The following is a 26,629-nucleotide window of genomic DNA, read 5'->3' as shown; positions in this document are numbered from 1 at the left end:
AGCAGTTCTCAACATGGGGGTCGTGACATTTTTAGGGTCAAATGACCCTTTCACAGAGGTCACATATCAGATATCCTGCATATCAGATATTTACATCATGATTCAAAGCAATAGTAAAATTACAGTCATGAAATAGCAACAAAAATTATTTCATGGTTGGGGACTCACAGCAAGAAGAACCGTTTTAAAGGGTCTCAGTATTAGGAAGGTTGAGACTCACTGTACTAGAGTGGGCCCACCTAGCCATGCCTTTCCCCTTCTTTACAGGCCTGTAAACGACAGAAAACCAGCACAGTACAAATGGTTCTGCCCTACAAGAAGAAACACATTTTTTCAGTAGTTTTTTTCATCTGTAGCGGGGGTTGGACCTTGGGACCTAACAGGTTTGAAGTAAGGACTCTCCCACTCAGCTGCCTCCCCAACATGTTTGACTCTTCTGGAACAGGATCTCAGCCTAAGGCGCACAGGCAGCCCTTGACCTTCTGGAGCCTCTGGCTGCAGCCCTCAGAGCAGCTGGGTTAGGCCTTCCTGAGGCACGAGGCCCTGTGAGCCTTCAGGCCTGGTTACCCTGGGTGTTAATGAGTCTTGTATTCACTAGAAAACAAATTTGTATGCTCAAAACCTTTGAACAAACTATGGTATGTTTGATCATCTATAATTTTCTTTATAAATTACAAAAAAGTTTGTAGTTTCTGTTCTTTTTTTCTTTCCACCTCCACCCCCAACTGTCTAAATGAAGAGTCTTTCTATGTAGCCCAGGATGGCTTGGAACTCACTGTGTAGACTAGGCTAGAATAAAACTTGTGGGGTTCCCCTAGCCTCTGTCTCTCATATGTGGAACTAGAGCTGTGGTGAATGACAGATCATTTGTCACGCAGTGTGATGCCCTGGGTTCATTTCTCAGTACAGAAAACAAAAATGTCTGCTCCCTTGTCAGGGGTTTCTTGCTGCAAGCTGTGTTTTCAGGGACAGTGAGATTCCCTCTGGGCCACACTGCCCTGGCGTGCTTACCCACAGTGTCCGGCTTGGTGGCCTGGATGTGTAAGTAGCCGCTCTCCCTCATGATGCTGTAGAAAACCTTCTCCTTATAGGGATACAAGAGCTCGATATCCTTCTCTGTGTAGCCAAGAAATCTCCCAAAACGCTGGCCCAGGAGAGGGGTCAGGGGGTAAATGATGCTTGGAATGAAAGCCACATTCAAGTGTAGGCCTTTCACGTGGCTGTGGGCAGAGGAAAGGGCACAGGTGGGCGTGGCTGCTGTGGGACAGGAGTGAGAGGAGAGGGAGGGCAAGGGAGAGGCCGCAGAAATGAAGAATACAAGCAGTCTCCTCCAGCCCTGTCCCTCTGGGGCACCCACTGAGTTGGAGGTAAGTGGTTGGGGAAGAGGAAAGAGTTCTCGAGTGTTCTTGTCTTCAGGGCTGTTCTAGACTTTGTCCCACATAGACTCCTATAGATCCCTTCCTCTGCTTCAGAAAGCCGCCACAGCTACCCCAGGGGTCAGCATGCCCTCTCCCGAGCCCAGTGGGGAAGATCTGTTTCTTCTGTCCCGGGCCCACAAGCATCTGGGCCTGGGGGACCTCACTAAGGGATCCCCAGGTCTCAGACACTATTAAAGAGGGCCTGGGGTGAACAGTTCTGTGTCCTGTGTAGATCCCACCCACCCACAGAGTCTGGTGAGGCAGCGCCATGGCTGTATGACTATGCCAACTCACTTGGGAACCAACTGGGCCACGTTGGTACAGATGAGGGACCCCCAGTCCCCGCCTTGAATGTAGAATTTCTGGAAGCCCAGTCGTGACATCAGCTTGTAGAAGATCCTTGCGGTGGCCACGGTATTTAAACCTGAGTGTGGAGGGGACAGACATGGGGTTCTGTACGGTCTGGACAATGGTCTGCGGTTGCTGGACTTTGGGCTTCCAATGAGTTTCTTGAGTACAGCAGCAGCAACAGATAAAATAGTAAACGTCATCAAATCACAAGTGTACATTAGCCTGTAGACGTGCGTGGAGGCACCACCCTGGGAAATCAAGCAGCAAAGGGACCCTGCAAACACCCAGCTCAGGGTCCCCTAGAGTCAACGGGGGAAGTCGAGGCACACAGTCAGGATTCCCAGTGCAGATTTGCCTACCCAGATGAGCCTCCCACCATCAGCATTTATGTCATGGATGAACAGTAGCAGTATCTGTCAAAAATAAGGTTGTCTTCTCAGCTGTCCTTGACATGCAAGGGTTTTTTTTAAACATTCATTTATTCATTTTATATATATGAGTACACCATCACTGTCTTCAGACACACCAGAAGAGGGCATCAGATCTTATTACAGATGGTTGTGAGCCACCATGTGGTTGCTGGGGATTGAACTCCTGACCTCTGGAAGAGCAGTCAATGCCCTTAACCACTGAGCCATCTCTGCAGCCCAGGGATGCCACGTTTTTAATATTCTGAGCTGCTCGCTATTTTTTTCCTTCTCCCCTTTATAGTCAGGGCTGCCTGACCCAGGACTATGTGTCCTGAAGAACACGTGGAGATAAATGTGCTTGAGTCTCAAGTAGGGGCCTGCAGTGGGGTGTCAGCATCCTTGCTTGGAGAGCCTGCTTCATTGGACTCCAGTGAGCAGGTGACAACTTATGAGCACTGAACTGAGATCATGGATAGGTCTTAAGTAGCCTGGGACATTACCCAGACCTTTTTTTTTCCCCAATGTTTATTTATTGTATGTAAGTACACTGTAGCTGTCTTCAGACACTCTAGAAGAGGGCATCAGGTCTCCTTAGATGGTTGTGAGCCACCATCTGGTTTCTGGGCTCTGAACTCAGGAGTTTCTGAAGAGCAGTCAGTGCTCTTAACCACTGAGTCTCTCCAGCCCCTGTGCAGACCTTTCTTTCCCAAGGCTAAGGAGACAGTAGCTCACAGGAGACCAGCAGAAGGAGCATTGCTGTCCCAAGGAAGACCCAGATCACAGCACAATGGGCCTGGTTCTGCCTTCCTTAGGACACTGCAGCCACCAGTGGGCCTGTGAGCCACACAGCATAGGGCTCAAGGTGGTGCTGCCCCCAGCAGGCTCTGTGATGACAGAGCAGTGTGGATGCGCCCCCTTCAGGACCCTGTACCTTTCTTGCTGGATGCCTGTGAGAAGCCATAGCCAGGAATGGAGGGACAGATGACTTCAAACACATGTTCATCACTCAGGCCGTGGGTCTTGGGGTCAGTCAGCAGCGGGATGATCTTGTAAAACTCATAGAAGGAGCCGGGCCAGCCGTGCACCATCAGCAAGGGCTTTGGGGTGCGGCCTGAGGGCGGCTGGGGAGGCTTCACGTGGATGAAGTGGATGTCCAGCCCTGGGGACAGAGACAGTCAGGGTGAGGGAAGAGACAGTCAGACTGAGGGACAGAGACAGTCAGGGTGAGAGACAGAGAGACAGTCAGGGTGAGGGACAGAGACAGTTGGGGTGAGGGACAGAGAGACAGTCAGACTGAGGGACAGAGAGACAGTCAGGCTGAGGGACAGAGAGACAGGCTGAGGGACAGAGAGACAGTCAGACCGAGGGACAGAGAGACAGTCAGACCGAGGGACAGAGAGACAGTCAGACTGAGGGACAGAGACAGTCAGACTGAGGGACAGAGAGACAGTCAGACTGAGGGACAGAGAGACAGTCAGACTGAGGGACAGAGAGACAGTCAGACCGAGGGACAGAGAGACAGTCAGACTGAGGGACAGAGACAGTCAGACTGAGGGACAGAGAGACAGTCAGACTGAGGGACAGAGAGACAGTCAGGCCGAGGGACAGAGAGACAGTCAGACTGAGGGACAGAGACAGTCAGACTGAGGGACAGAGAGACAGTCAGACCGAGGGACAGAGAGACAGTCAGACTGAGGGACAGAGAGACAGTCAGACCGAGGGACAGAGAGACAGTCAGGCCGAGGGACAGAGCATTCAGGCTGAGGGAAGGGTCCGCTGTGATAAAGGCTGAAGTCCAGAGGATTTTGCTTCTCTGTGTACCATTGCTGGGAGAGAATAAGTGTTGGGCCCTTGGTGTCCCCAGGAACTGAAGACAGTGATGACAAGTCTCACCGTCGGTGATCACAGCGTGCTCTGGCTATGTGTTTATCCTGGCTGACCTCACTGTCACCTTAGAGTGTGCTGTCTGGAGGGCAGAGAGGGTCTGGGAATGCATGACCAGGTTCCCGTGATGGAGAGCTCTCAGCAGGGCTTCATGAACAATTCATGAAGAACATATCAGGGGAGGGAGAGGCTCACGTGAGCATCAACAGTGGGCTGCACTCATCTCCACAGAGCAGTCCTGTGGAGCGACTTTCCTCCCTGTGCTCAGCCAACACACGACCGAGCTCACGGCCATCAGATTAAATGTCCACATCATGGCTGTGGTGTAGCTCAGTTTTACAGACAGTTCTAGGCACAGTATATTCACTTACGTGGGGCTCTATTCTTGTAAAACATGAAGTAGTTTTATTTATTCTTCAACTATTTCCTATATGCATTTATATAGCATATATTATATATAAATACACTAATGTATACATACACACATATACATACATATGTATCTTGATAGCTTCCCACTCCCCAGGGTTCCTCGCATGTTCTTGTTCTAACCCATCACATCCAAGTAGTGTCGTCTGCATGCGCGTGGCTGTGGTCATCTAGAATCACCTGCCACCCCAAAGAAAAAGGATTTCCCCTCCCTTCGCAGCCAGCAGTAGCCAGCAGCTTCTCATCGAGGGGAAGTCATGCTGGAGTTATTGACTGGGTTGGCCTTGTGCGTGAATGCAACAGCCCCAAGTGGCTTATATTCTCATGACCCTGCCTGGTGTGAAAATGTTAGAAGTTAAAAATGCACTAAATATTCACTTATTTAATGATACAATAGCTTGGCATAACACTTGCCTAGTATATATGATGTCCCATATTCACTGTTCACACACACACACACACACACACACACACACATACACACACACACACCCAGAGTGCATTTCACACACCTAACTTGTCACCCATGAAAGCTAACCTCCCGGTTCCCTACAGAGCAGCCTGTTTCCTCTGTGGTAATGAGGCTGAGTGAGAGCTGTGCGTAGAGTGAGTGTCAGAAGCCCAGGAAAAGGAACAGAGTGGTTTCTACAGAATGCACATTGACTGCACACTAGAGTAAGCCATGGGTCACACTGTTAGGAGCCTAGTTTGGGTTTCATTGCTGTGAAGAGACACCATGACCACAGCAGCTCTAATAAAAGGAAACTCTTAGTTGGGGCTGGCTTAACCTTTCAGAGGTTCAGTCCATGATCATCATGGTAGGCAGCATGGCGGCATGCAGGCAGACATGGTGCTGGAGGAGTTGAGAGTTCTGTATCTCAACCCACAGGCAGCAGAAGAAGACTGTGTTACTGGGCATAACTTGAGCATATATAACCTCAAAGCTCACCTCCACAGTGACACATGTCCTCCAATATGGCCATACCTACTCCAAAAAGGCCACATCTTCTTATATTGGGACTCCCCATGGGCCAAGCATTCAAAAGCACCATCTATAAAGGTCATTTCTATTCAAACCTCCACAAAGGCCAAGGAGTTTATGTAGCTCTATATGCTGAGATTTGAAGTTTTCAGGGATTAATTCTAAAACCATACAAAGAAATCCTCCAGGAATGGAACAACTAACTACTTTAATTTTGTCCTTTGTGATATGTGTGTTTATTTTTTCTGTAGTGAAGGTATATAAAATATATAAGCATTCCACATATATGCACTGAAGAATTTCTTATCAATTTCCAATTATAAAACTAAACTTTTTATATTTATCTTATTCTATGCATATTGGTGTTTTCTTGCATGTATGCCTGTATACCACACGAATGCATGCTGCTTGCAGAGCTTATAATGCAGTGCCCGATCTCTCGAGACAGGGGTTAGAGATGTTTGTGAGCCATCATGGGGTTGCTGGGAATCCTATGCTCCTTTGTAGGGGAGGTTGAGACAGGGTTTCTCTGTATAGCCTTGGCTGTCCAGAAACTCACTCCATAGACCAGGCTGGCCTCGATCACAAACTCCTGCACACAGTCAGCATCTCCCCAGCACAACATTCTGCACACAGTCAGCATCTCCCCACCACAGAGTCCTGCACACAGTCAGCATCCCCCCCACAGCATCCTGTACACAGTCAGCCTCTCCCCACCAAAGCATCCTGCACACGGTCAGCATCTCCCCACCACAGCATCCTGCACACAGTCAGCCTCTCCCTACCATGGCATTCTGCACACAGTCAGCTTCTCCCCAGCACAACATTCTGCACACAGTCAGCCTCTCCCCACCACAGCATCCTGCACACAGTCAGCCTCTCCCTACCACAGCATTCTGCACACAGTCAGCATCTCCCCAGCACAACATTCTGCACACAGTCAGCCTCTCCCCACCACAGCATCCTGCACACAGTCAGAATCTCCCCACCACAGCATCCTGCACACAGTCAGCCTTTCCCCACCACAGCATCCTGCACACAGTCAGCCTTTCCCCACCACAGCATCCTGCACACAGTCAGCCTCTCCCCACCACAGAGTCCTGCACACAGTCAGCCTCTCCCCACCACAGCATCCTGCACATGGTTAGCATCTCCCTAGCCCACTTAGTCTTTTTCTCGATGTCTCTCTGTTCAAACACATAGGTGGAATCATGAGTCTGCCCTTTGTGAATGGCACCTGTCATCCAGGACAATACAATATCCTTAAGGTTTCCCCATGGTGTCACACTGATGAGTTTCTCTTTTTCTTTTTGAAAACTGTCATCATGTCCCAGGTTGACCCTCAGTTTCGATCCTCCTGCCTCTGCCTTCCAAGGGCGAGGATAACAGACACCCACACCAGCTTCACTGTCTCCCTTTTCATAAGTGAATGGCATCGATATTCACGTTCAGGGCTGTGAGATTCAGGGTTCTGGGCTCTAACCTGACCTCACTTCTCAGGATCCTTCCCAGGGCCCTGCCTGACCTGTGGTCTGAGGTTTCTGTTAGTATAGTCGACATTTCCAAGAAACACTTCCAGAACATAACTCCCTTTTAACAAAACTAAAAGGCTGTGCTTGTTCTATTTTGGAACCATAATTTTCCCACTTAATATCTCCCAGGTCCTCCTCTGTTAGTAACTTACTGCCACCTTTAAGTTCATTTTAATGAATAATTTTATCATTTTTAGACTAAATAGCATGATATGAATTTGCTTTTATTTCAAATTTTAGTACCACATCAGCTAATTTTGGGGGTGGTTTTTGTTTTGGTTTGGTTTGTTTTGGTTTGTTTTGTTTTGGTTTGGTTTGGGTTTTGGTTTTGGGTTTTTTTTTTTTTTTTTTTTTTTTTTGAGAGCATTTCTCCATGTCTCCCTGTCCTGGACCTCAGTCTGTAGACCAGGCTAGCCTCGAACTCAGAAATCTGCCTGCCTCTGCCTCCCAAGTGCTGGGATTAAAGGCGTGTGCCATCACTGCGCAGTCACAGTGGTAAATCATCTGATTTTAAAATTAAAAATAAATACACACCCATGCTTGCATGTTCCCGGGCTCTCCCTAGAAGCTCGTAGGAGGACAAACAAATATAGCCCTAGGTTAAAGACACAGTGACAGAGATACTTGACTTTGTCTTCCCTTGTAATACTTTCAGTGTAGTAATTTACCATTATCATTGTTAATTCTTGTTAAATTAGATACAGAGCCTGCCCAAGAGTAACTTATCATAATGCCACAGAACATCACACTTACTGAGCCACTGAACTGTGCATTTAAAGGCCATCAAGGCTGGAAATTTTTATGTTACATATATTTTATTACAATAAAAATGAGAGGATTAAAAATTAACAGTCTTTTCTGATTTCGTTAAACATACTGGGCTTCATTCTGAGTCTGTATGCTGTTAAAAATTTGCTTCCTACTAAGGAAAATATGAATTCACACAAAAACAATCCTGGAATTAAAGAGTTAACTTCCTGTCTTTATAGCTAGTCTGATTGACAGAAGCAGGGTGCTGGGCTGTGAGGTTGAGGGCCATGGGTGGACAGGACGGTTTATCACAGGACTGACCACTGAGCACCCCAGGGAATTGCCTAGCCTGAAACTCCATCGGGCTGAGCTGAGGCAGGTCATGTCCAGAGCCCAGGCTTCCTGTACAGACCCTGCTCAAGCACCCTGCTACACTGCTGCCTGGAGTTTGCAGGTCTCGGGTCCCACGCCATTGCTCTGCCATTTTGTCTAGTGCTAACAGTTTGTTGACTCAGCATTCTTTGTACATCCTGGCAAGATGGTGAACCACAGCACCTCAGTGATCTGCCACTGGATCCTGGGGTGAGTATGGTTGACCTAAGGCGACTCATCTCACACAGGAAGGCTGCTCCCAAGACTCACGCCCTCCCCGCTTCTGCACCCTGGCTGTTGTTCTGGAATCTCACCTTCAATCTTGGTCTTGAAGTGGGGGTACTGGTTGAGGATCTCCACCTGCTTCCTCCAGTCGAACTCATTCCTCCAGTAGGACACCACCTTCTTCAGGTAGTTGGAGTTGAAGCCATAGTGGAAGCGGCTGCCCTCCAAAGGCGGGGATGCCCGGAACCCATCTATCCTCTGGTGTAAGTCCTGCAGTGAAGAAGCCAGGGTGGGCACCAGAGACAGGAGAGGGCTTGTGTGCACAACCCAGAGTGAACCCCACAGCCATAGATGGTCATCATGGAGAAGCCACACAGGCCACCCACGCGTGTCACTGGATCCCTGGGGCTAGTGCGTGCTCTCCTGCAGGCTTCAGATTTCCCCTCATCTATCTCTGTCCTGGTGGAATGGGGTGGGGGGCATTCTGGGAGAGAACGGAAGGCTTTGCACAGGCCACACGATGTGTCCTCCCTCTTAGCTCCCTCCCAGTCATCTTCTCATTTCATAGATGTGTGAACAACGCCCACTTAATTCACCAAGCCACCTACAATTGTGGAATTGGCAATTATTGTAAATAGCAAGATTATTGTAGAGAATATGCAAGGGTTCCACTTTCTCCCAGCAATAAGGAGCTGCCATAGATGCAGGAGCAGAGAGGCCATGGACACAGGGACCCCTGCAGGAGCAGAGAGGCCAAGGACACAGTGACCCCTGCAGGAGCAGAGAGGCCATGGACACAGGTGACCCCTGCAGGAGCAGAGAGGCCATGGACACAGTGACCCCTGCAGGAGCAGAGAGGCCATGGACACAGGTGACCCCTGCAGGAGCACAGAGGCCATGGACACAGGTGACCCCTGCAGGAGCAGAGAGGCCATGGACACAGGGACCCCGGCTGGAGCAGTAATTATTGTATTTCTTTTCCCCACACCCTTTTACAGACACATAAGCTATTCACGGGGCAGTCAATAAACAGGCGGCTGCACTGCCCTTGAGCCATGGTGCACCCACCCTGCTCTACAGCCTCCAATGATCCCAGCACAGACGAACTGGCCTGCCCAGGCACAGCCCCAAACACACTGGATGCAGAGAAAAGTTCAGCGCTCCAGCCGGGGGACGTGCCTGTCGCCTCATGAAGGGGCTCAGAGTCGTCATTCACAGGGATTTTCATGTCTCTTGGCCTCCCCCAAACAGGTCTGGAAACCTTAGACTCCATCCGGGATGGATCCTCAGGGCTGAGTTCCCACCTCGGGCCCAGCATGCCCCTCCCACACGTGAGCTCAGCTGCTTGCCCTTGGCTTCAGTCCAGTCCTCCTGGGAACGTCCCTGACCTTTTGTTAGTGCCCCAGTGACATCAATCTCCACTGATGTGCAGGTCACTCTATCTCTTGATGCAGTCTCTTTTCCTGCATGTCCTGAGCTCCACTCCCCTCCTTAGCTGTGACTCCACATCAGCCCAGCGACATCTGCTCACTCTGTCCCTTAAACTGTGCTCCACCCTCAAGTGGGCAGACTAGGAGGTTGGGGGATGGGAGCTTTCTTCAGTCTATGGTGCACACAATGATTCTACAAGCAGCTCCTCTGGGCCTTGTGTGGGGGATGAGAGGTAGCTTGAGAAACGGGGTTATTAGGGAGGAAATTCCTTTTGGGAACAAAATGCACGTGCCCTCAGGGAGAAGAGTGGCCAGGACCACCCCAGGCCTGTGCATTTCCAAAGCTCCATCCTCAGCCATGTCCCCATTCTGGTCCCAGGGGAGCACAGCAGGACTCGCCGCCCCTTTGGTGTCTGCCCTGCCTGGGAAAGGGTTTCTCACCTTGATCTCCTCATCTGATGTCTCCACCTTGAAGGGCCGGATGCTCTCATCTTCTTTGGCTGAGGGCTTTGACCCTGGGCCCCACCACCCATCTTCAAGTGGTAAGGTCTCCTCCTTGTCCCGGGTGACAAACCAGTAGATGACAAAGCCCAGCACGGAAGCCAGGACAAGTTCCAGACACATGACTCCTGGGAGATGAGAGGACACATCAGCGAGAGGGAGAACCTGGTTGCTGCGGGGCTCTCCAGGGATGCCAGGGGTCAGAAAGGCTCTTCCCTGCTCATTCCCAAGTGTGAGGGCTCATCTCAGCTGTCCACCTGATGGGATTCAGAGCCCTTAGGACACAAGCTCCAGGTTTGACTGTGATGGTGCTTCCAGGAGGTGACCTGAGCCACCATGAATTGAGTTGGTGTCTTTCCAAGTGCTAGAGCCACAGGCTGAATAAAGGAGGAAAGAGATCTGAGCTCCAGCATTCACCTCTCTGCACTCTGACTGTGGATACAAGGTGACACGTCACCTCCAGCTCCTGTGACATTGTCTACTGGGTCATTTCCAGGCACTTAGGTATAAAATCTTGTGGTCTCAGTTCCTCGTATTTTAAAAAGATTTAAGAAACAAACTCCCCACTGAGAGTGGACTTGCTTAAAGTTTAGAAAAGACAGGAGTTTGTAAGTTTCTCCACATAATGTCATCTTACAAGTTATAGAAAGCCTTGAACAAAGCTAAACCATGGTTAAGTTTGCCCGTGACCCTGTGAGCTGATGATGTGACTGCTCCCTGACAGTGAAGGGGAGGGGAAGGCTTCTATTGCAGATGTGAGGGAGAGAACAGCCAGAGGCCTCTGGAAGAGTCCGGAGCAGAGACAGGGAGCAGTAGATCCAACAAGGCCAGCAGACTGATCATAGCCATGAGAGAAGCAGCAGAACAGTGTGGGGTGGGGGTGGGGGAGGGAGAGAGGAAGACCAAGAGAAGACCCAGAGTGCACATGGCTGACATAGCAGGGTTGTGAGGAAATGGACGGCTGGGGAAGAAACGCGTGCGCTGGAGAAGTTTGGGGCCTGGGTGAGGTGGGAAGATCCAGGTCCCGTGACACTGAGGGAACCTGGAGGCCGGCATGACATGCTAACAGGCACCGGGTTCGCCATCTGTCCCCTCTGCCAGTGCTCAGGAAATGACTGCTTTAGTAGAGGAGAGTCAGCTTCACAAGTTCTAGAGCAATGCTGGCTTTGTCTGATCACCAGAATGTGGCAAATGGCTTTCATTTGTACCTGACAGTGAGTCAGGCTAATCTGTCTCTTCCCAGGGCCAAGGGAACCCAGGTGCCTCTGCTCTCTGTTCTAGAGAAGGATTTTAAACTCAAGCCTGGACTAAAGATAATCTTAGGATAAGGGAGTCTTAAAGAGCCACTCATTGTTCAAAGAACTAAGAATTCATTTATTTGGAACCTGGCAGATTTCTTTGTCCCTAAGTCCATTGCTTTGATGTAAGTCCACTTAAGGAAAGAAAAATATCAAGGTAAAAACCAAAATGGGGTGACAGTCTGGTAGCCCAGGGAGGAGCATAATTCTATTTCTAAATTGTCTCTAACCAGGGCTTCGGCATGGGACTGTAGGTATATTCCTAACTTACAAGGGAATCCTGCCTCCCAGGATGGAGTCTGGGTTTGATTCTGGAACTAACTTATGACTGGTAACACCTTAAAGCTAGCTTTCAAACCGATCAAGATCAATCCTTCTGCAGGAGAGCCATGCTCCAGGTGAGGTGGCCAAGAGACAAGCTGTTAACTGTGTCAGCTCCACCTTCTGATGGTTACACAAAAGCCAGCATTCCTCAGGGACTAGGGGAGGCCTGCTCCCCTCTACCAAGGGGCATTTCCTTAGCCCTGGCAGAGGGGAGCAATGGCTACCTGTGCTGCCTATTAGCACGGGAACCTGCATGCTGGCCTCCGGACTCCCTCAGTATCAGCAGAATCTGTTACAGATTCACAGTCTATGCTGGCTTCCTGGTTCTGCTCACCTCAACCTTCTAAAATGTCTCCACCGCATGGGCTTCCCCTCCCTACAATTGTTCTTTGTCCTTATAATCCCTGCTATTTCAGGCTCTCTCTCTCTCTCTCTCTCTCCTCTCTCTCTCTCTCTTCTTTCTCTCTCTCCCTCTCTCCCTCCCTCCCTCTCTCCCTCCCTCCCTCCCCCTTCTTCTCCCTCCCTCCCTTTCTTTCTCCCCTCCTTCCCTTTCTCCCTCCCTCTCTCTCTCCCTCCCTCTCTCCCTCCCTCTCTCCCCTTCCTCTCTCCCTCCCTCCCTCCCTCCATCTCTCCCTCTTTCTCCCTCCCTCCATCTCTCCCTACCTCTATCCCTCTCTCCCTCCCTCTCTCCCTCCCTTTCTTTCCCTCCCCTCTCCCTCTCCTCTTTCTCTCCCTCCCTCTCTCGCCTTCCCTCTCTCCCTCCCTCCCTCCCTTCCTCTCTACCTCCCTCTCTCGTTTCCTTCTCCTTTCCTCTCTCCCTCCCTCCCTCCCTCTCTCTCCCTCCCTCTCTTCCTTCCTCCCTCTCTCCCTCCCTCTCCCTCCCTCCCTCTCTCCCCTTTCTCCCTCTCTCTCCCTCCCTCTCCTCCCTCCCTCTCTCTCCGTCTCTTTCTCTCTCCCTCCCTCCCTCCCTCTCTCTCCCTCCCTCTCTCCCTCCCTCTCTCTCCTTCCCTCCATCTCTCCCTCCTCCCTCCCTGCCTCCCCTTCTCTCCCTCCCTCTCCCTCCCTTTCCCTCCCTCTCTCCCTCCCTGTATCTCCTTCTCTCTCTCCCTCCCCTTCTCTCCTCTCTCCCTCCCTCCCTCCCTCTCCCTTCCTTCTTCACTCCCTCTCTTTCCCTCTCTCCCTCCCTCCATCCCTCCCTCTCTCCCTCCCTCCCTCCTTCCTCTGTTTTATTCTCTCTCTCTCTCAGACTTGGTCTCCCCCCTCTCTTAGTCCTCTCTTGGTCTTCCTCTCTCAATCCCCTCCTTCCTCTCATGACCCATCCAGCCTGCTGGCCACATCCAGTTTCCTGCTTTCAATCGATGCCCCTTCGAGCAGACTCTGGCTGTACTCTCTCTCATATCTACACTGACACCCTTCCTGTTAACCAGACCTTGGAGTGGCCTGTCCTCAGTTTATACACTCTGCACTGTGGTTTTCTGATGCCACATGGAGGCTTTGGGACCTCCTACCCCTGGCCATGACATCCCACAGCCTTCCCAGATAATGTAGCAAACTGCAGGCAGATTAAAGCCAGCCAGCTGTGTCTACAGGAAGTTCAGTGGGGCCCTGGACAGGGACATTGCAGTAGTAGTTCAAGATGACAGAAAGACAGGGAAAATAAGAGAAGATAGGGGAGCCCCTCAACCCCCAGGATCTGGTTGAGTCTCTTCAAAAAACTTTCAAAGTGCTGCAAGGGACCATAATCCTTTGGGAAAAGCCCACAAATAAGACTTAACCATGCTTAGCAGTCAAAGCACAAGTCTCTACTTCCTTGTGACATGAAAGAATTCCTTTGTCCTTTTTTTGACCTGTGTATAAAAACCCCAATACTTCTCTCTTATCAGCAAACAAGTGTACAATGAACCCCACAAACCACTGTGTAATTCTTCTTGCTCAATAAAAACATAGATAAAAATGGTTATAATAAAACATTTTCAGTCTTCTGAATTCTTCGAACAGGGAGACTACAAAATCCACCAAGGCACCTCAGTGGGACCCTCTCCTGGGATGGCACTCACACTGAGGTGGGCACCACTTTCTTTCTCCATCCTATCTCCAATGAGGAGAAGAGATAACATCAGGTTAAGGGAAAGTACAGTGATAGCTAGGACTAGGGCAATGGAGATCTTAACATACCCTAGACTGAGGGGAACACAAGGCCACTTGTCACTGTCCTGGCTGGTTTTGTGTGTCAACTTGACACAAGCTGGAGTTATCACAGAGAAAGGAACTTCAGTTGGGGAAGTGCCTCCATGAGATCCAGCTGTGGGGCATTTTCTCAATTAGTGATCAAGGGGGGAGGGCCCCTTGTGGGTGATGCCATCCCTGGGCTGGTAGTCTTGGGTTCTATAAGAAAACAGGCTGAACAAGCCAGGGGAAGCAAGTCAGTAAGGAACATCCTCCATGGCCTCTGCATCAGCTCCTGCTTCCTGACCTGCTTGAGTTCCAGTCCTGACTTCCTTTGGTGACGAACGGCAATGTGGAAAGTATAAGCTGAATAAACCCTTTCCTCCCCAACTTGCTTCTTGGTCATGACATTTATGCAGGAATAGAAACCCTGACTAAGACACTTACCCTTTCCCACTGTCTAATGTTTTATTGCTGTGAAAAGACACCATGACCACAACAACTCTTAGAAGGAAAACAATTAATTGGAGCTGACTTATAGCTAATAGGTTTAGTCCATTATCTTCATGGTGGGGAGCATGGCGGCAGGCAGGCAGGCACGGTGCTGGAGAGGAAGCTGAGAGTTCTACATCTGGGTCTGCAGACACAGGAAGAGACTGAAACACTAGGCCCTGCTTGAGCATCTGAGACCTCAAAGCTTCCCCCCAGTGACACACTGTCTCCAACAAGGCCACAACTCCAACAAGTCCACACCTCTTAATAGGACCACTCCCTATGAGCCTATGGCGGCCATTTTCTTTCAAACCACCTCACCCACCCATCACTAATCTACTCTCAGTATACGTGGGCTTAGGGTGGGCTAGGGTGGGGCTGGTAGAGTGTCCAGGAGGTAGGGTGACTGTAGGGTACCTGAAGATAGGATGCAGCTCTTGATGATAAGATGGGACTCATCAGTGAGGAAACCCTCCCAAGTCACCCACAATGCTGTAAAGAGTCCCTCGCTCATGTTCCCGTGAGCCCAGTCCATTTAGGAGTTCATCATGCTCTTCTGTGGAATCATTTGTCATTTCTGCCTGTCTGAGAGGAACAGATACATGATCATGTCACTCCTTTTAAGTCTGTATTAAAACCTTTTCTTTCTTTTTTTTTAAATATTTATTTATTTATTATATGAAAGTACACTGTAGCTGTTTTCAGACACACCAGAAAAGGGTCATCCGATCTTATTACAGATGGTTGTGAGCAACCGTGTGGTTGCTGGGATTTGAACCCAGGACCTCCGGAAGAGCAGGTAGTGCTCTTAACCACTGAGCCATCAATTGATGGCCTTAAAACCTTTTCTTAATAAACTACAACTCTGCTTCATAGAGGATCCCTCTTAAACTACTTTCTGCACCTGAGGTCAAGATCCTGGCTACACCTGACTGGATGTTACAGGGAAAGCCACAGGCCGCACAGCCCCAGTGCAGAGCTGCATCCTTCACCTGAGGAAGGCCCTTCTCTTGCATTTATCAAATTTATCACCTTATGTACTACTATAACCTCAAGAACCAAAGGGCATTCCCTGTGTGTAGAGAGCATGAAAAGTTCAGAGAGGAAGTTTAGTCAAGATAATCTAAGCAGTAAGTGCAAAGAGACAGCCATACTGTGCCACTGCTTGCCAGACTCTGGAATGCTAGAGGGGGCAGACTCCACCTTCTTAAGCACAAACAAGAATTGTTGTTTGTCAGTTAGTCAAGTGGAGTTTTCTGTAAACATATTTTAATAGCACAGGTGGAACAACACTTTTGCCCCTAAAGTGATCTCCTCAGCCCTGGAAGAGTGCACGGGTGCGGCTCTGCACAGTGGTTTGGCTGTATAGGAAAGTGGGCACAACCAACTGGCAGCAAAGGGAGGGCATGCACTGGGCCAGGATTCAGATGCCACCCCGGGCCTGTAATGGTGGAAGGGACATGCCGGCCACTCAGAGAGGGAGAACAGTTGCTCTCTGGGGAGAAGGCATGAACTGTGACTTTCCTCAGGAAATCAATCACCCTGCTAGTGGGCTCTTTACTCCAGTGAACCAGTTGTGGAAATGATTATGTCTGAGGAGGAGACCCAGTGTACCCATCCCCTGGGTATCACCATGCAGGCAGGAGAAGGTTCCTGGCAGGGGTTGGCCTTCCTCTTGGTCACCTTTCCCCAGTCTTAGCAACACAGCTCACTGGAGACTCCACCATGCCACCAGTTTTTCCTGAAGACCACCTGCAGGTGACCCCAGAAAGCCACTGGGACTGAGTAGTGGCCTCCCTGCTTCCAATCTTGTCCTTGACCTCTGTTGTTCCCCATCCCACCAGCCAGGCTGTGTTCCCATACTCAGAGGTCTTAAAACAAGAATCAGGAAGCAGAATTTGGGCTTCTGCCCTTCAAATACTTGAGCCTGGGCCAGAACCCAAGGGAAAACAAAAACAAAAAGGGCTGAGGCACCAGATAAGCAGGGCCATGCCTGGGCATGCTGGGCCGCTGAGGACGGGAGGAAGGATGCTGCCCAACCTTACGGGGCTTTTTGTGGGTACCCCTGGGGCACTAGTTGGGCACTGGGCAGAAACTGGACCCCAGAGGTCTGATGGAGACTCTCCCCCTTTCTCTAAGAATCCCTCCCTCTGCTCAGCATGCACTTCCCTCTCAGCACATCTGGGGCAGCAGGTGTGCAAGGCTCAGCCAAGGGCAGGTGCAGCCACACCAGATAGCATGGGGTATTAGTGTTGGTGCTGAAGGCCACACAGCTGGTCCAGGAGCACCTGAGGGCCTAGGGAAATCTTGTTTTCTTGGAAGGAGGGGCAGCATAAAGCTTGGGGCCCCCTCAAGGACATTGGTTGCTCCTCTCAGAGGACAACTGAAGACATAAAAGCCACCACACCAGGCACACCTCTGCCTCAGGACCTTTGCACGTTCTCCCCTCAGCCCAGTGCAGCTGGACACGGAGAGTGAGGCCACTCCTAACCCTCTGGAGGGTGAGAGTGTTGCCTCTGTGAGACCTTCCCTCTCCAGTCAGCAGTCCTGGTTTCTTTTATGGCTTTCTATTTCCTACAGCTCACAATTATAATTTATATTTTACAAATAGATAGACATTTATTTTGTGGTGCAGGGAATCTGACCTAGGGCCTTGAATTTTGGTTTTTCTCTGCATTAAAAAGGTCCCAGAGCCCATGAGAACATATTCCCTGCCATCCCTAGGGTGAAAGGCAGTGTCTGAATAGTCAGCTCAGGTCCCTAAGCCCCACTGTAGATGCTTCTTCAGGGACACGGGAAGCCATCATGTGACACTCGTGTAGGGTATTAGGGTTGGAACATGCCCATGCCTTTGCTTTATTTATCCCCTCCCAGTCTTCTAAGTCCATGCACTGCACAGCCAGTGAAAGGCTCCACTTGAGGAAGGAAGCCACGACCCTAGTAAAAGCTAATGTGAGCCTCTGGGGCTCTGTGACTTAAAAAAAAAAAAAAAACGAAAGAAAGAAAGAAAAAAAGATAATGCCAAATAAGTGTGGACCTCTCCATTCCTTGCCAGGAGGGGCAGAATAGTAGCAAAGGCTCGGTCCTAATGCTGACATGCATGTATGTGCATGCAATGGATTCTTCTAGCGCCCGCCCAATCTGGCTAACCTGGCGCTGGCAAGGCAATCCAGACTTCCCGCCGCCGGAAGTTTAAAAAAAGGAGACAATGAATTGAAGAAATTAAAATTAAGCATCACTGCATGACCAGCGCTCTCTGCTACCTGGATTGGCTCAGGTTCCTGGGCAAGAAGCAATCCTGGAACCAAAGAGACAAACCTGCGTCTGCAGGGGAGGGAGCCAGCTTAGCACCCAACCCTTTCTTCCAGGTGCATCTGACTGCCTGGCTAGAGGGGTGGGGCATCAGATGCAGGACTGGAAGGCTTGGCCAATTGCCAGCCTGGAACAGCCTTGGGATAGCAGGAAGTGCATATAGCTGCTGGAGATACAAACCTGACAGCTCTCGCTCTGGAGCCCTGCCACTGTCCCGGGACTAACAGTCAGGGGTCGCGCTCGCGCTAGCGCTCCCACTCCCGAGGCGGCTGGTGTGCAGTTCCTCCACTCCCAAACTCCTCTTGAGCTTCTTTGCCTACCTCTGAGCTATGGAGGAACTAGTTGTCTGTTAGCCTCGCCCCTACTAGCCCCGCCCCCACTAGCCCCGCCCCACCATTGGCCCCACCCTCAAGTTGCCTACTTGGCCTAGGTTACCTAAGCACCTAGCTAAGGTTTCACCTATTCTGGCAAAGTCTGCCGTTCTGAACAGGTTATTGGCAGGTTAAACTCTGCAGCCTGTGGACTCTAAACACAAAAGCCCGAGCTGGTCTGGTGCTACAGCCTTCTTCTCACCTTCCTAGCAATTCCTTGTAATCATCTGATAATCGGTCAGTGAGCAAACATCTGGGGAGAAAGCTTGCTAGGGTGCTTGTCTCCCATGGGCAAGGCGCTGGAGTTCATTCCCAGAGCCACAAATAAAACAGAGTGAAGTGTGGACACGAACACACAAACCTTAAGTGTGTCTTTAAGCACACCCTGTGAGGCTGGCTGATCTGAAGCCCAGAGGGCATGGACACCAAGCAGAGGGCAGCACAGGGAGGAAGGAGGCAGTGCTGCCTAGGGAGCAAGCAGGGGTGGGTCAACCGCAGTTCCTGGCACCCTTGGGGCTAACCTGCTCTCCATTAGCCAGCCTGCCCAGTCTCCTGTCTACCCCGCAGCCCTCCTAAGAGTAGCCTGGAGCCTTCATGAGCTTCAGCAAGTACACAGACAAGATGACCAGGCTCACCACTGTGATCAGGGGCCTGCTGTGGGGTCCAGGTTTATCACCCTGCATACATTTGAAGGCAGGGATCTTAATTCTCACCTCACCCCTGGTCTCCAGCCTCCTTCCCTGCTCACCAGGGCCCAAGCCTTCTCTGTTCTAATGGAGGGCCAGTTTCTCTCCAGGGAATACACTCAACTCATTCCCACCTCCCTGGAACTCCTGATACTATGTCCTCTGTCCTCTCTGGGAACCTGGGATTTCCTGCTACTGCAGCTCACACACACACACACACACACACACACACACACACACCCTGGGGCACACCTGAGGTTGTCCTCCACAGTGTGCAGTCCAGGCTTGTCCCATAGCAAGCCCTCTAAATTGCTCCCACAGGAGTGCTGCCTCCAGCCATTCACAGCACAGGTAAACATATTGTTCTTAACAAAGTGAGCATGGAAACCTTCTAACCAGCTGGGCAGAAGTGGCTGCAGGCAGATCTGTGAGTTTCAGGCTAGTTTGGTCCAAGAGTGAGTTCCACAACAGCCAGGACTAAGAGAAATTCCTGTCTTGAAAAACAGAGAGAGGGGAGGGAGGGAGAGAGGAGAGGGAGAGAGAGAGAGAAGAGAGGGAGAGAGAGTAGAAGGAGAGAGAAGAGAGGGAGAGGGGGGAGGGAGAGGGAGAAGAAGGAGAGGGAGGAGAGGGAGAGGGAGCAGAGAAAGAGGGAGGTAGAGTAGGAGGTGGAGGAAGAGGGAGAGGGAGAGGGAGAGGGAACTCTAACACTAGTTGTTGGTGATGGATGTATCCTCCTGTGAATTGCTAAACCGGCTTGTCTTAGTCAGGGTTCCTATTGCTGAGACAAAACATCATGAGGGAAGAAGGGACACAGGCCAGATTTGACAAATGTGTGGGTGACAGTTTGAATCAAAATTATAGAACCACTCCTATCCCTAAAAGAAAGCCAGGCTAATGTGGTGCTGACCCAGATGTCTTGGATGAGCTGGTGTTAATAAAATGTCACCATTTACTAATTTTAAATTGCATAATCCAGGGCAAAAAGTCTACTGACCCTGGAACTCTACTGCAGACTGAAGCCCCAAGCAGAGTGTATGGGTTCATGTGAGGACACTCACAGGTCATCGTAATGGAAGCCCGTGTAGGGAATGTTTGGCCCGTAGCTAGTGGTGGCATGCTAATGGTTGTGGAACCTTTGGGAAGTAGAGCCCCGTTGAATATGGTGGATCACTCACTGGAGGTTCATAGCCTGGCCTTGGCTCCTGGCCTCTCTACTTTCTGATCCAAACAGGTCTGAGTAAAAACCCCCATTGTCTCAGGTCTGAGTCCACTCCAGTGGCCACGCCTGCCCTGCCATTATCAAATGGATACTCTATTCGGCAAAACCAGAACAGGGAAGTGGGAAGGGGTGGGTGGGAGGACAGGGGGAGAGAAGGGGGCTTATGGGACTTTCATTTGAAATCATTTGAAATGTAAATAAAAAATATATTGAATAAAAAAAAAGAAAAGAAAAAAAAAGGATACTCATTTTCATTTGTTCCTTTTTTTCAAGACGGGCTTTCTCTGTGTAGCTCTGGCTGTCCCAGAACTCACTCTGTAGTCCAGGCTAGCCTCAAACTCAAGAGATCCACTTACCTTTACCTCCCAAATGCTGGGATTAAAGGCTTACACCACCACATCTGGCTTCCAACTGCATCTTCTCAAGCCATGCTCCCAAGTCATTGTTCCCTTCTTCTGGTGGCCTTTCCTGTGGGAGTGAGGTGGGAAACCAGAACTCTGAGAGAGCTACAGACAATAAGGCCAGGGTGGTGAAGTTTCAGAGGGGGACAAAAATTCCTTCAAGAATCGGAACCAGAGGTATACACACACACACACACACACACACACACACACACACACACACACACACACACACGCACACAGCTGTGTTCTGCCTGTGTCTGAGGCTAAATTCAAAAGTGATGGAGCAAGTTATCCGATGTTGGAGATCTTAGCACAGCCTTCACACTATGGCCCAAATGCTTGTTGAATTTAGTGAGGTTTATGGTACAAATTAAAAGCAGAAAGTAGAGCAAAAACCTGAAAAGAAAAATACAGTTCAGTGAGGAAAGGAACATGCACAGGCCACACAAGACAGGTTCTGACAAAGCAATATGATTGCTGAGGAGCCTGGCAAAATCTAAGAGATGATAGCTCACCCTAGAGCCTGGGGCAGTTGGAAGAGCCTCTCCTCGATGCCCTATGGGGTGGTGCCTTGTGCTGTTGGCATGCTCTGTGTGTAGAGGGGCTTTTATTGACAGGGGTTCCCAGCTGAGAAACGGCCTTACATCTTAGAAGAAACTTTAGAGAGGTGAGCATTGTTGTGACCATCAGACTGTGGAGACCTGTGAGGCTGGCTGAGTCATTCAGCAAAGATGACTCTGAGCCTCTGGAGACAGCATCAGAATGTCACTGAGTGAAGAAAGGAAGTCTGCTCCTAAGCATGGGGTGAGGAGATGGTTGATTGCAGATGCTGTGTTTTATAAAAAGATAAAGAGAGAAGGAATATGTTTGGTGGAGGAGAGGTATGGTGTGGGGGAAGAGGGAGCCTTTGTGGGCCCATGCTGAGGCATCCCTTCCCCCTCTGAGGGACCAGCCACACATGGTATAGTATAGAATAGTGTTCATTCAGGACATGGGGAGGGAAGTTTAGAGAAAGGCAGAGAGAGAGAGAGAGAGAGAGAGAGAGAGAGAGAGAGAGAGAGAGAGAGAGAGAGAGAGAGAGAGAGAAGAAGAAGAAGAAGAAGAAGAAGAAGAAGAAGAAGAAGAAGAAGAAGAAGAAGAAGAAGAAGAAGAAGAAGAAGAAGAGGAGGAGAGGCCTGTCATGAGACTGTGTGGGGGGGGGGGGGGAATGTGGAGAGAGGGGAGAAGGGAGGCAGAGAAACAAGAGAACAAGAAAGCTAGGAGAGGGCGAGCAGCCCCTTTTATAGTGAGTCAGGCACACTTGGCTGTTGCCAGGTAACTGTGGCGTGGAATTTAGACAGAATGCACCCACTTCCCATACCTTACCACACCTCCATAGAACACATCTCCCTTCTCTTTATCTTTTTATAAGCACATCAGTAGTGGTGATTCAATCACCTAGCCACTTGTCCTGGGTTTCTTTGAGACCTAAGAGTTAGGAATGTGTCACACAGGCTCACGAGTTACAATGCTCAGGTGCCTACACTATTTTGGAGGTTGAGAAAAGTTTGGGACCCAGCTGAAGGGAGGGAGTGACTTGGGGTGGGTCATGTGACTTATAGCTGGATCCTACTTCTGGTCACTCTGTGTCAGTGTAACCAGTGACTTACCTCTCTCTGCCACCATTGTCTGACTGTGGGTTCTACCTGAATGTAAGGGAGGGGCTAGCAGTCCCCTTTGCCTCCACCATGGCTGCAGTGAGCAGCAGCAATAGGCAGACAGAGTGGTGGCAAGTGATGCTCCTAGCACTACAGTCCCTGCAGGTCTCTGCTACAAAGACTTCCAGCTCTGGGCTGTTGCCATGATTACAGCTCTCAGGCTGGGGTCTGAGACCCTTTCCTTGAATACTGGACGGCTCTCTGGGACTCTTGGGATGATTAGGACCACCCTTTGACTTATTCCAGGGATTGTTAAACTTCCAAGGGTTGGGGAGATGGCTCAGTGGGTAAAAGCATCTGTCACACAAGCGTGCGGACCCTAAGTGGATTCCTCAGAGCCTCATTAAAAGCCAGACAGGTAGCATGGGCATCCTAATCCCAGCACTTGTGGGGAAATGGTAAACAAGAGACAAGAGCGTTCTTAGAATCTCTGAACCAGCCAGCTAGCCTGCCTAATGTCAAAAAACAACAAAGAATACCCCCCACACACACATACACACAAGGCAAAACTTGTCACTTAGAGCTGTCCTCACAGGGCCAAATGTGTACTTCTACTGGTCAAAGAAAAACAATGTCTTGCTAAAGAAATCTTAACTTGTATTAGATACTCTTTGTTGTTACTATGACCAAATATGATCAGACTGAATCAATTTAAAGGAGGAAGAGTTTACTCTGTGTTATGGTCCCCCGGGACTCATCCTGATGACCTATTTCCTCTAGCTAGGTTGTACCTCCTAAAGTTTGAGGAGAGAGAGAGAGAGAGAGAGAGAGACAGAGAGACAGAGAGACAGAGAGACAGAGAGACAGAGAGACAGAGAGAGAGAGAGAGGTAAAGAAGAAAGGAGGGAGAGAGGGAAGGAGGGAGGGAGGGAAGGATGGAGGGAGGGAGAGAGGGAAGGAGGAAGGGAGAGAGGGAGAGAGGGAGGCAGTGTTGGCATTTAGTCTAGGCTCTGCCCCACAGTTACCTGCCAGACTCACTATAAAAGGAACTGCTTGCCCCTCCTCTCTCTCTCTTGTGCTCCCTCCCCCTCTTCCCCTTCTCTCCCCATTCCCCTCCCTCATCTCTCTCTCCACGTGGCCTGGCTCCTCTCTCTCTCTCTCTCTCTCTCTCTCTCTCTCTCTCTCCTTTCTTTCAACTCCCCTCCCCAAGTCCTGAATAAACTCCACTCTATAAAATACCATTGTTGCATGGCTGGTCCCTTGGGGGGGGGGGAGGGATGCCTCAGTTTGGGCCTGCAGAGGCACCCCTCCCCCACCACACCATAGTTCCCTCTACCAAATATATTCCCTCTCTTCTATCATTTTATAAAACACAACAGGAAGAAAGGAAGAATGAAAAGGAGGAAGAAAGAATGGGGAAAGAAAAAAGGAAAGAAAATAAAAAAGAAAGGAAGGAAGGAAGGAAAAGAAAGACTGTATGGTAGAGGAAAAGGTTTATAGTAGGTAAAAGGGAGAGCATAGCCAGAGGCAGACACATCTGGGAGAGGCCAAAGTGAACAGGACCCTGATACTTCAGAACCAAATCTATTTTCCTGTGGCACAATATACAGAGCCTGAAGATAGGACAAGTGGCCTGTGGAGGAGGAAACAGGGCAGGTAATGCCCCAGGGCAGATGGCACTAAACACTATTTAGTGTCAAGCTCTGGAGCGCGGCCTTCACTCACTATCTACCTAGTACCATAGTTACCAGAGTGTTACAGCACAAACCCTCCTCAGGGCACAAATGTTCAAAGAGGCCAGTTCTAGCCTTGAGTTCACCTTGGACGCCAGCCCACTAAGACAATCCTATGCGATCTAGCAGGGCTGACACCTGTACTGGACCTGGTGCTTGCAGGATAGGTTCTTCTACTGGGCCCAAGTTTCTGGCTTTCTATACCATCTGTGATGCTATCTGGTGGCCTCAGCTCCCAGACAGGTCAAGTCTCCAGCTAGGTTTCTTTTCTGTGCTCCCCAGAATAGATTTCGCCTAAAAAGGCTCCTGCTTCGTGTTGTTGCCAAACTCTTGCCTCATACCAGACCTTTCCAGATCCTTCCGTACCCTGAGCTCTGATGTGATTGATCCTAGCCCCACTTTGGCAAAGACTGGATCATACCACAGGTGTGACATGGTGATTGGCTTTTGTCATCCATCAGCAAACTCTCTTGTCCAGCAGATGAGCACCTGGATGGTAATGTTTTTGACTCTGCCCTACTGCGGTGCTCTGTTGATGTTACAAGGGCTCCAGATGTGTGGCATAGGGGAAGGCTGTGCTGGAAACAGAGCTTCTGCCCCCGGCATCACTCTGATCCAGCCCCACGTCTCTGACCTGGAGTCCCATACTCTCTGGGGCCAGGCTTGAATCCCTCCCTCCCTCCCTACCACCCAGGTTGTGCTCTGAATGACTCTCCCGTGGGACTGGCTGCCTACATCTTAGGAAAGTTCTCCACCTGGTCTAACCAGGACCACCACTGCCTGCAGGATAGAGGCCTGCAGAGGTGAGGCCCCCTCCACTGCCTTCAGGACGCAGTGCCCAGCCTCTGCCTCTCCCTGCCCACCATCCATCCTGGAACAAAGCCCTCTACAGGAGCCCAGCAAGCTCCTCTGTCTTGGGTGTCCCACACATTCTGACAACCCACCTGTCACCTGGGCCACCCTGTGTGGAGGACAGGGAGGTGGAGACACCTACAGGACAAGTGTCTGGCTCAGCAGGTTAGTGACATAGAAGATTCAGAACTCAGTAGCTCCCCCTAGAGTCAAGGAATCCGCAGGGCAGTGAGCAACCTTCATTGCAGAATGGCAGGGCCTCTCCCCCAGGCCCTGTACAGACTTGTAGGTTAGGCTTTGCAGGGCCAGTTGAGGGAGAGATGTGGGAAAGGCTGGGAGCCATCTCATCTCCATAGTTCTGGAAGCTGCACCACAGCAGCGCAGACAGACACTGTCATTTCTGACCCAGCTCTCAGGTCCTGGAAGCAAAAGAGAACAGTTCTGCATGATGTCATCAGGAGAGCAACAATCAGGGACAGCAGGAAAGATGGCCGACCTGCCCAGTGAACTTGAAAGTCAGCCCTCCACATCACCGCAGCAGGGAGAGACCAAAACACTGCTGTTGTTTTCCTTGGGGACACAAGCCAGGCCTTTCACTTTCCTGGGCAGAATCGTCCCAGCATGCTCTGCTGTCCACCAGGGCTCAGTGCTGGCACCTTGAGCCCTCTTGAAGCAGCAGGCCTATGGAGCTCTGTGCACAAGAGCATCCAGAGCCCTTGGGAGAGGCAGGACAGCCTGGGCGTGAGTCCTCACTCCTTCCTTTGTACACGGCACAGTCCCAATGAGTCAGCTCATCTGCTGTGTGCACAGGGCAGTTACACTCTGGACTTCAGACAGCAAACTGAACCTCAGTGACCCTGAGACAGGGTGCCCACAGATCATTGCTGGAGCCCCATCTAAGGAAAGGGATTCCAGGGTGTGAGCGTGGCCCGTGCCAGCTTTGCCCGGTAGTCTACTTTTGTGTGGAACTTTGTGTGTGGGAAAACTGCAACCTGAAACTTCACAAATAATTCATTTAAAACCTCGTGCCAGTCTGAATGCCATGATAAGGTCCCAGTGTCCTGCTCCACGCCCATGCCCACCTCATAAGCTACTCCTTAGTCCACTACGTCAAACTGTATATGCTAGGTGCCTGTTAGTCACCTAGAAGTGCTCAGCTGGGAGGCGATTATCACAGAACTTCAGAGCTGTGTCCAAGCCTGACTTCATTTAATAACAGTCTCAAAGCTCAGCTCCAGTGTTGCCGGCACCGCGGTACAGAACAGAGCTGTCAATACTCAACTGGATTATTAGTTGTTATCAATGTCTCACTAGGTCTCCTCATGAGTAGCTTCATGTTGAGTGTGTGTGCATGGGTCAACACAGCATATTCTAATACTTTCCTCAGTTTGAGGCTGCCATGGGTGCAGCTTCCTGGAAAGCATCATCTTCCAATCCGCCCCAGTGAAGGCAGAGTGGACGGCAAGGTCACAGATCCCACGTGACTCAAACTGTTCTCTTACGTTCTAATCAAGATGACAATGTTAGTACTTTGCTCAAGGAAGGGCCATTGAGACTCATGATCTCGGACTACAGAGCAGGTCTGACTGTAGCGTGTTAGTTCAGCAACCTCCACTCCTTATTTTAGAGCAGTAGTAAGTGGTATTTTGGAGTATCCTGGAATAGCAGCCAGCGTTGGCCTGCTGTTGACCTTGAGACCTGTTGTCTCAAGGGTGGGATAGTCAGAGAGCTGTACAGATTCACAAAGAAGCTATAATTCATGCAAATGAATATTCTTTAATAGCTCAGGAAACAATGATCAAAACTGACAAGGGATCTTTATACACTGAGGACTGGAATTGGAACAAATGC

At 50.2% G+C, this 26,629-nt stretch overlaps 3 protein-coding genes across 13 annotated transcripts in view; all 3 read right to left on the bottom strand.

The window, feature by feature from the left end:
* The window catches only part of LOC127697606 (epoxide hydrolase 1-like), an 81,252-nt gene extending 63,133 nt beyond the window's left edge, over positions 1-18,119 (bottom strand). For 4 of the 10 annotated variants that reach the window (XM_052200865.1, XM_052200862.1, XM_052200861.1 and 1 more), the window contains exons 1-6: positions 14,982-15,093; positions 10,225-10,412; positions 8,443-8,623; positions 3,111-3,338; positions 1,713-1,842; positions 1,012-1,220 (exon numbers count right to left, since the gene is read on the bottom strand). In XM_052200865.1, coding sequence (XP_052056825.1) covers positions 1,012-1,220; positions 1,713-1,842; positions 3,111-3,338; positions 8,443-8,623; positions 10,225-10,412; positions 14,982-15,078 — 1,033 coding nt within the window. In that variant the 5' untranslated portion in view covers positions 15,079-15,093. Of the gene's footprint in view, positions 1-1,011; positions 1,221-1,712; positions 1,843-3,110; positions 3,339-8,442; positions 8,624-10,224; positions 10,413-14,981; positions 15,094-18,056 lie in introns of those variants that run through there. The other 6 variants (XM_052200864.1, XM_052200866.1, XM_052200863.1 and 3 more) reach the window with 4 other exon arrangements.
* The window catches only part of LOC127697610 (epoxide hydrolase 1-like), an 81,067-nt gene extending 62,934 nt beyond the window's left edge, over positions 1-18,133 (bottom strand). The window contains exon 1 of the mRNA XM_052200874.1: positions 18,057-18,133. The gene's annotated coding sequence lies outside the window, so the exon portion shown is untranslated. The remainder of the gene's footprint in view (positions 1-18,056) is intronic.
* LOC127697608 (epoxide hydrolase 1-like) overlaps positions 1-26,629 on the bottom strand; it is a 114,573-nt gene that overhangs the window by 63,133 nt on the left and 24,811 nt on the right. The gene's annotated exons all lie outside the window — the stretch shown is intronic.

The sequence above is a fragment of the Apodemus sylvaticus genome, chromosome 12 (assembly GCF_947179515.1).
Source record: "Apodemus sylvaticus chromosome 12, mApoSyl1.1, whole genome shotgun sequence".
Classification (NCBI taxonomy): domain Eukaryota; kingdom Metazoa; phylum Chordata; class Mammalia; order Rodentia; family Muridae; genus Apodemus; species Apodemus sylvaticus.
This window is presented reverse-complemented; position numbering and strand designations above follow the sequence as displayed.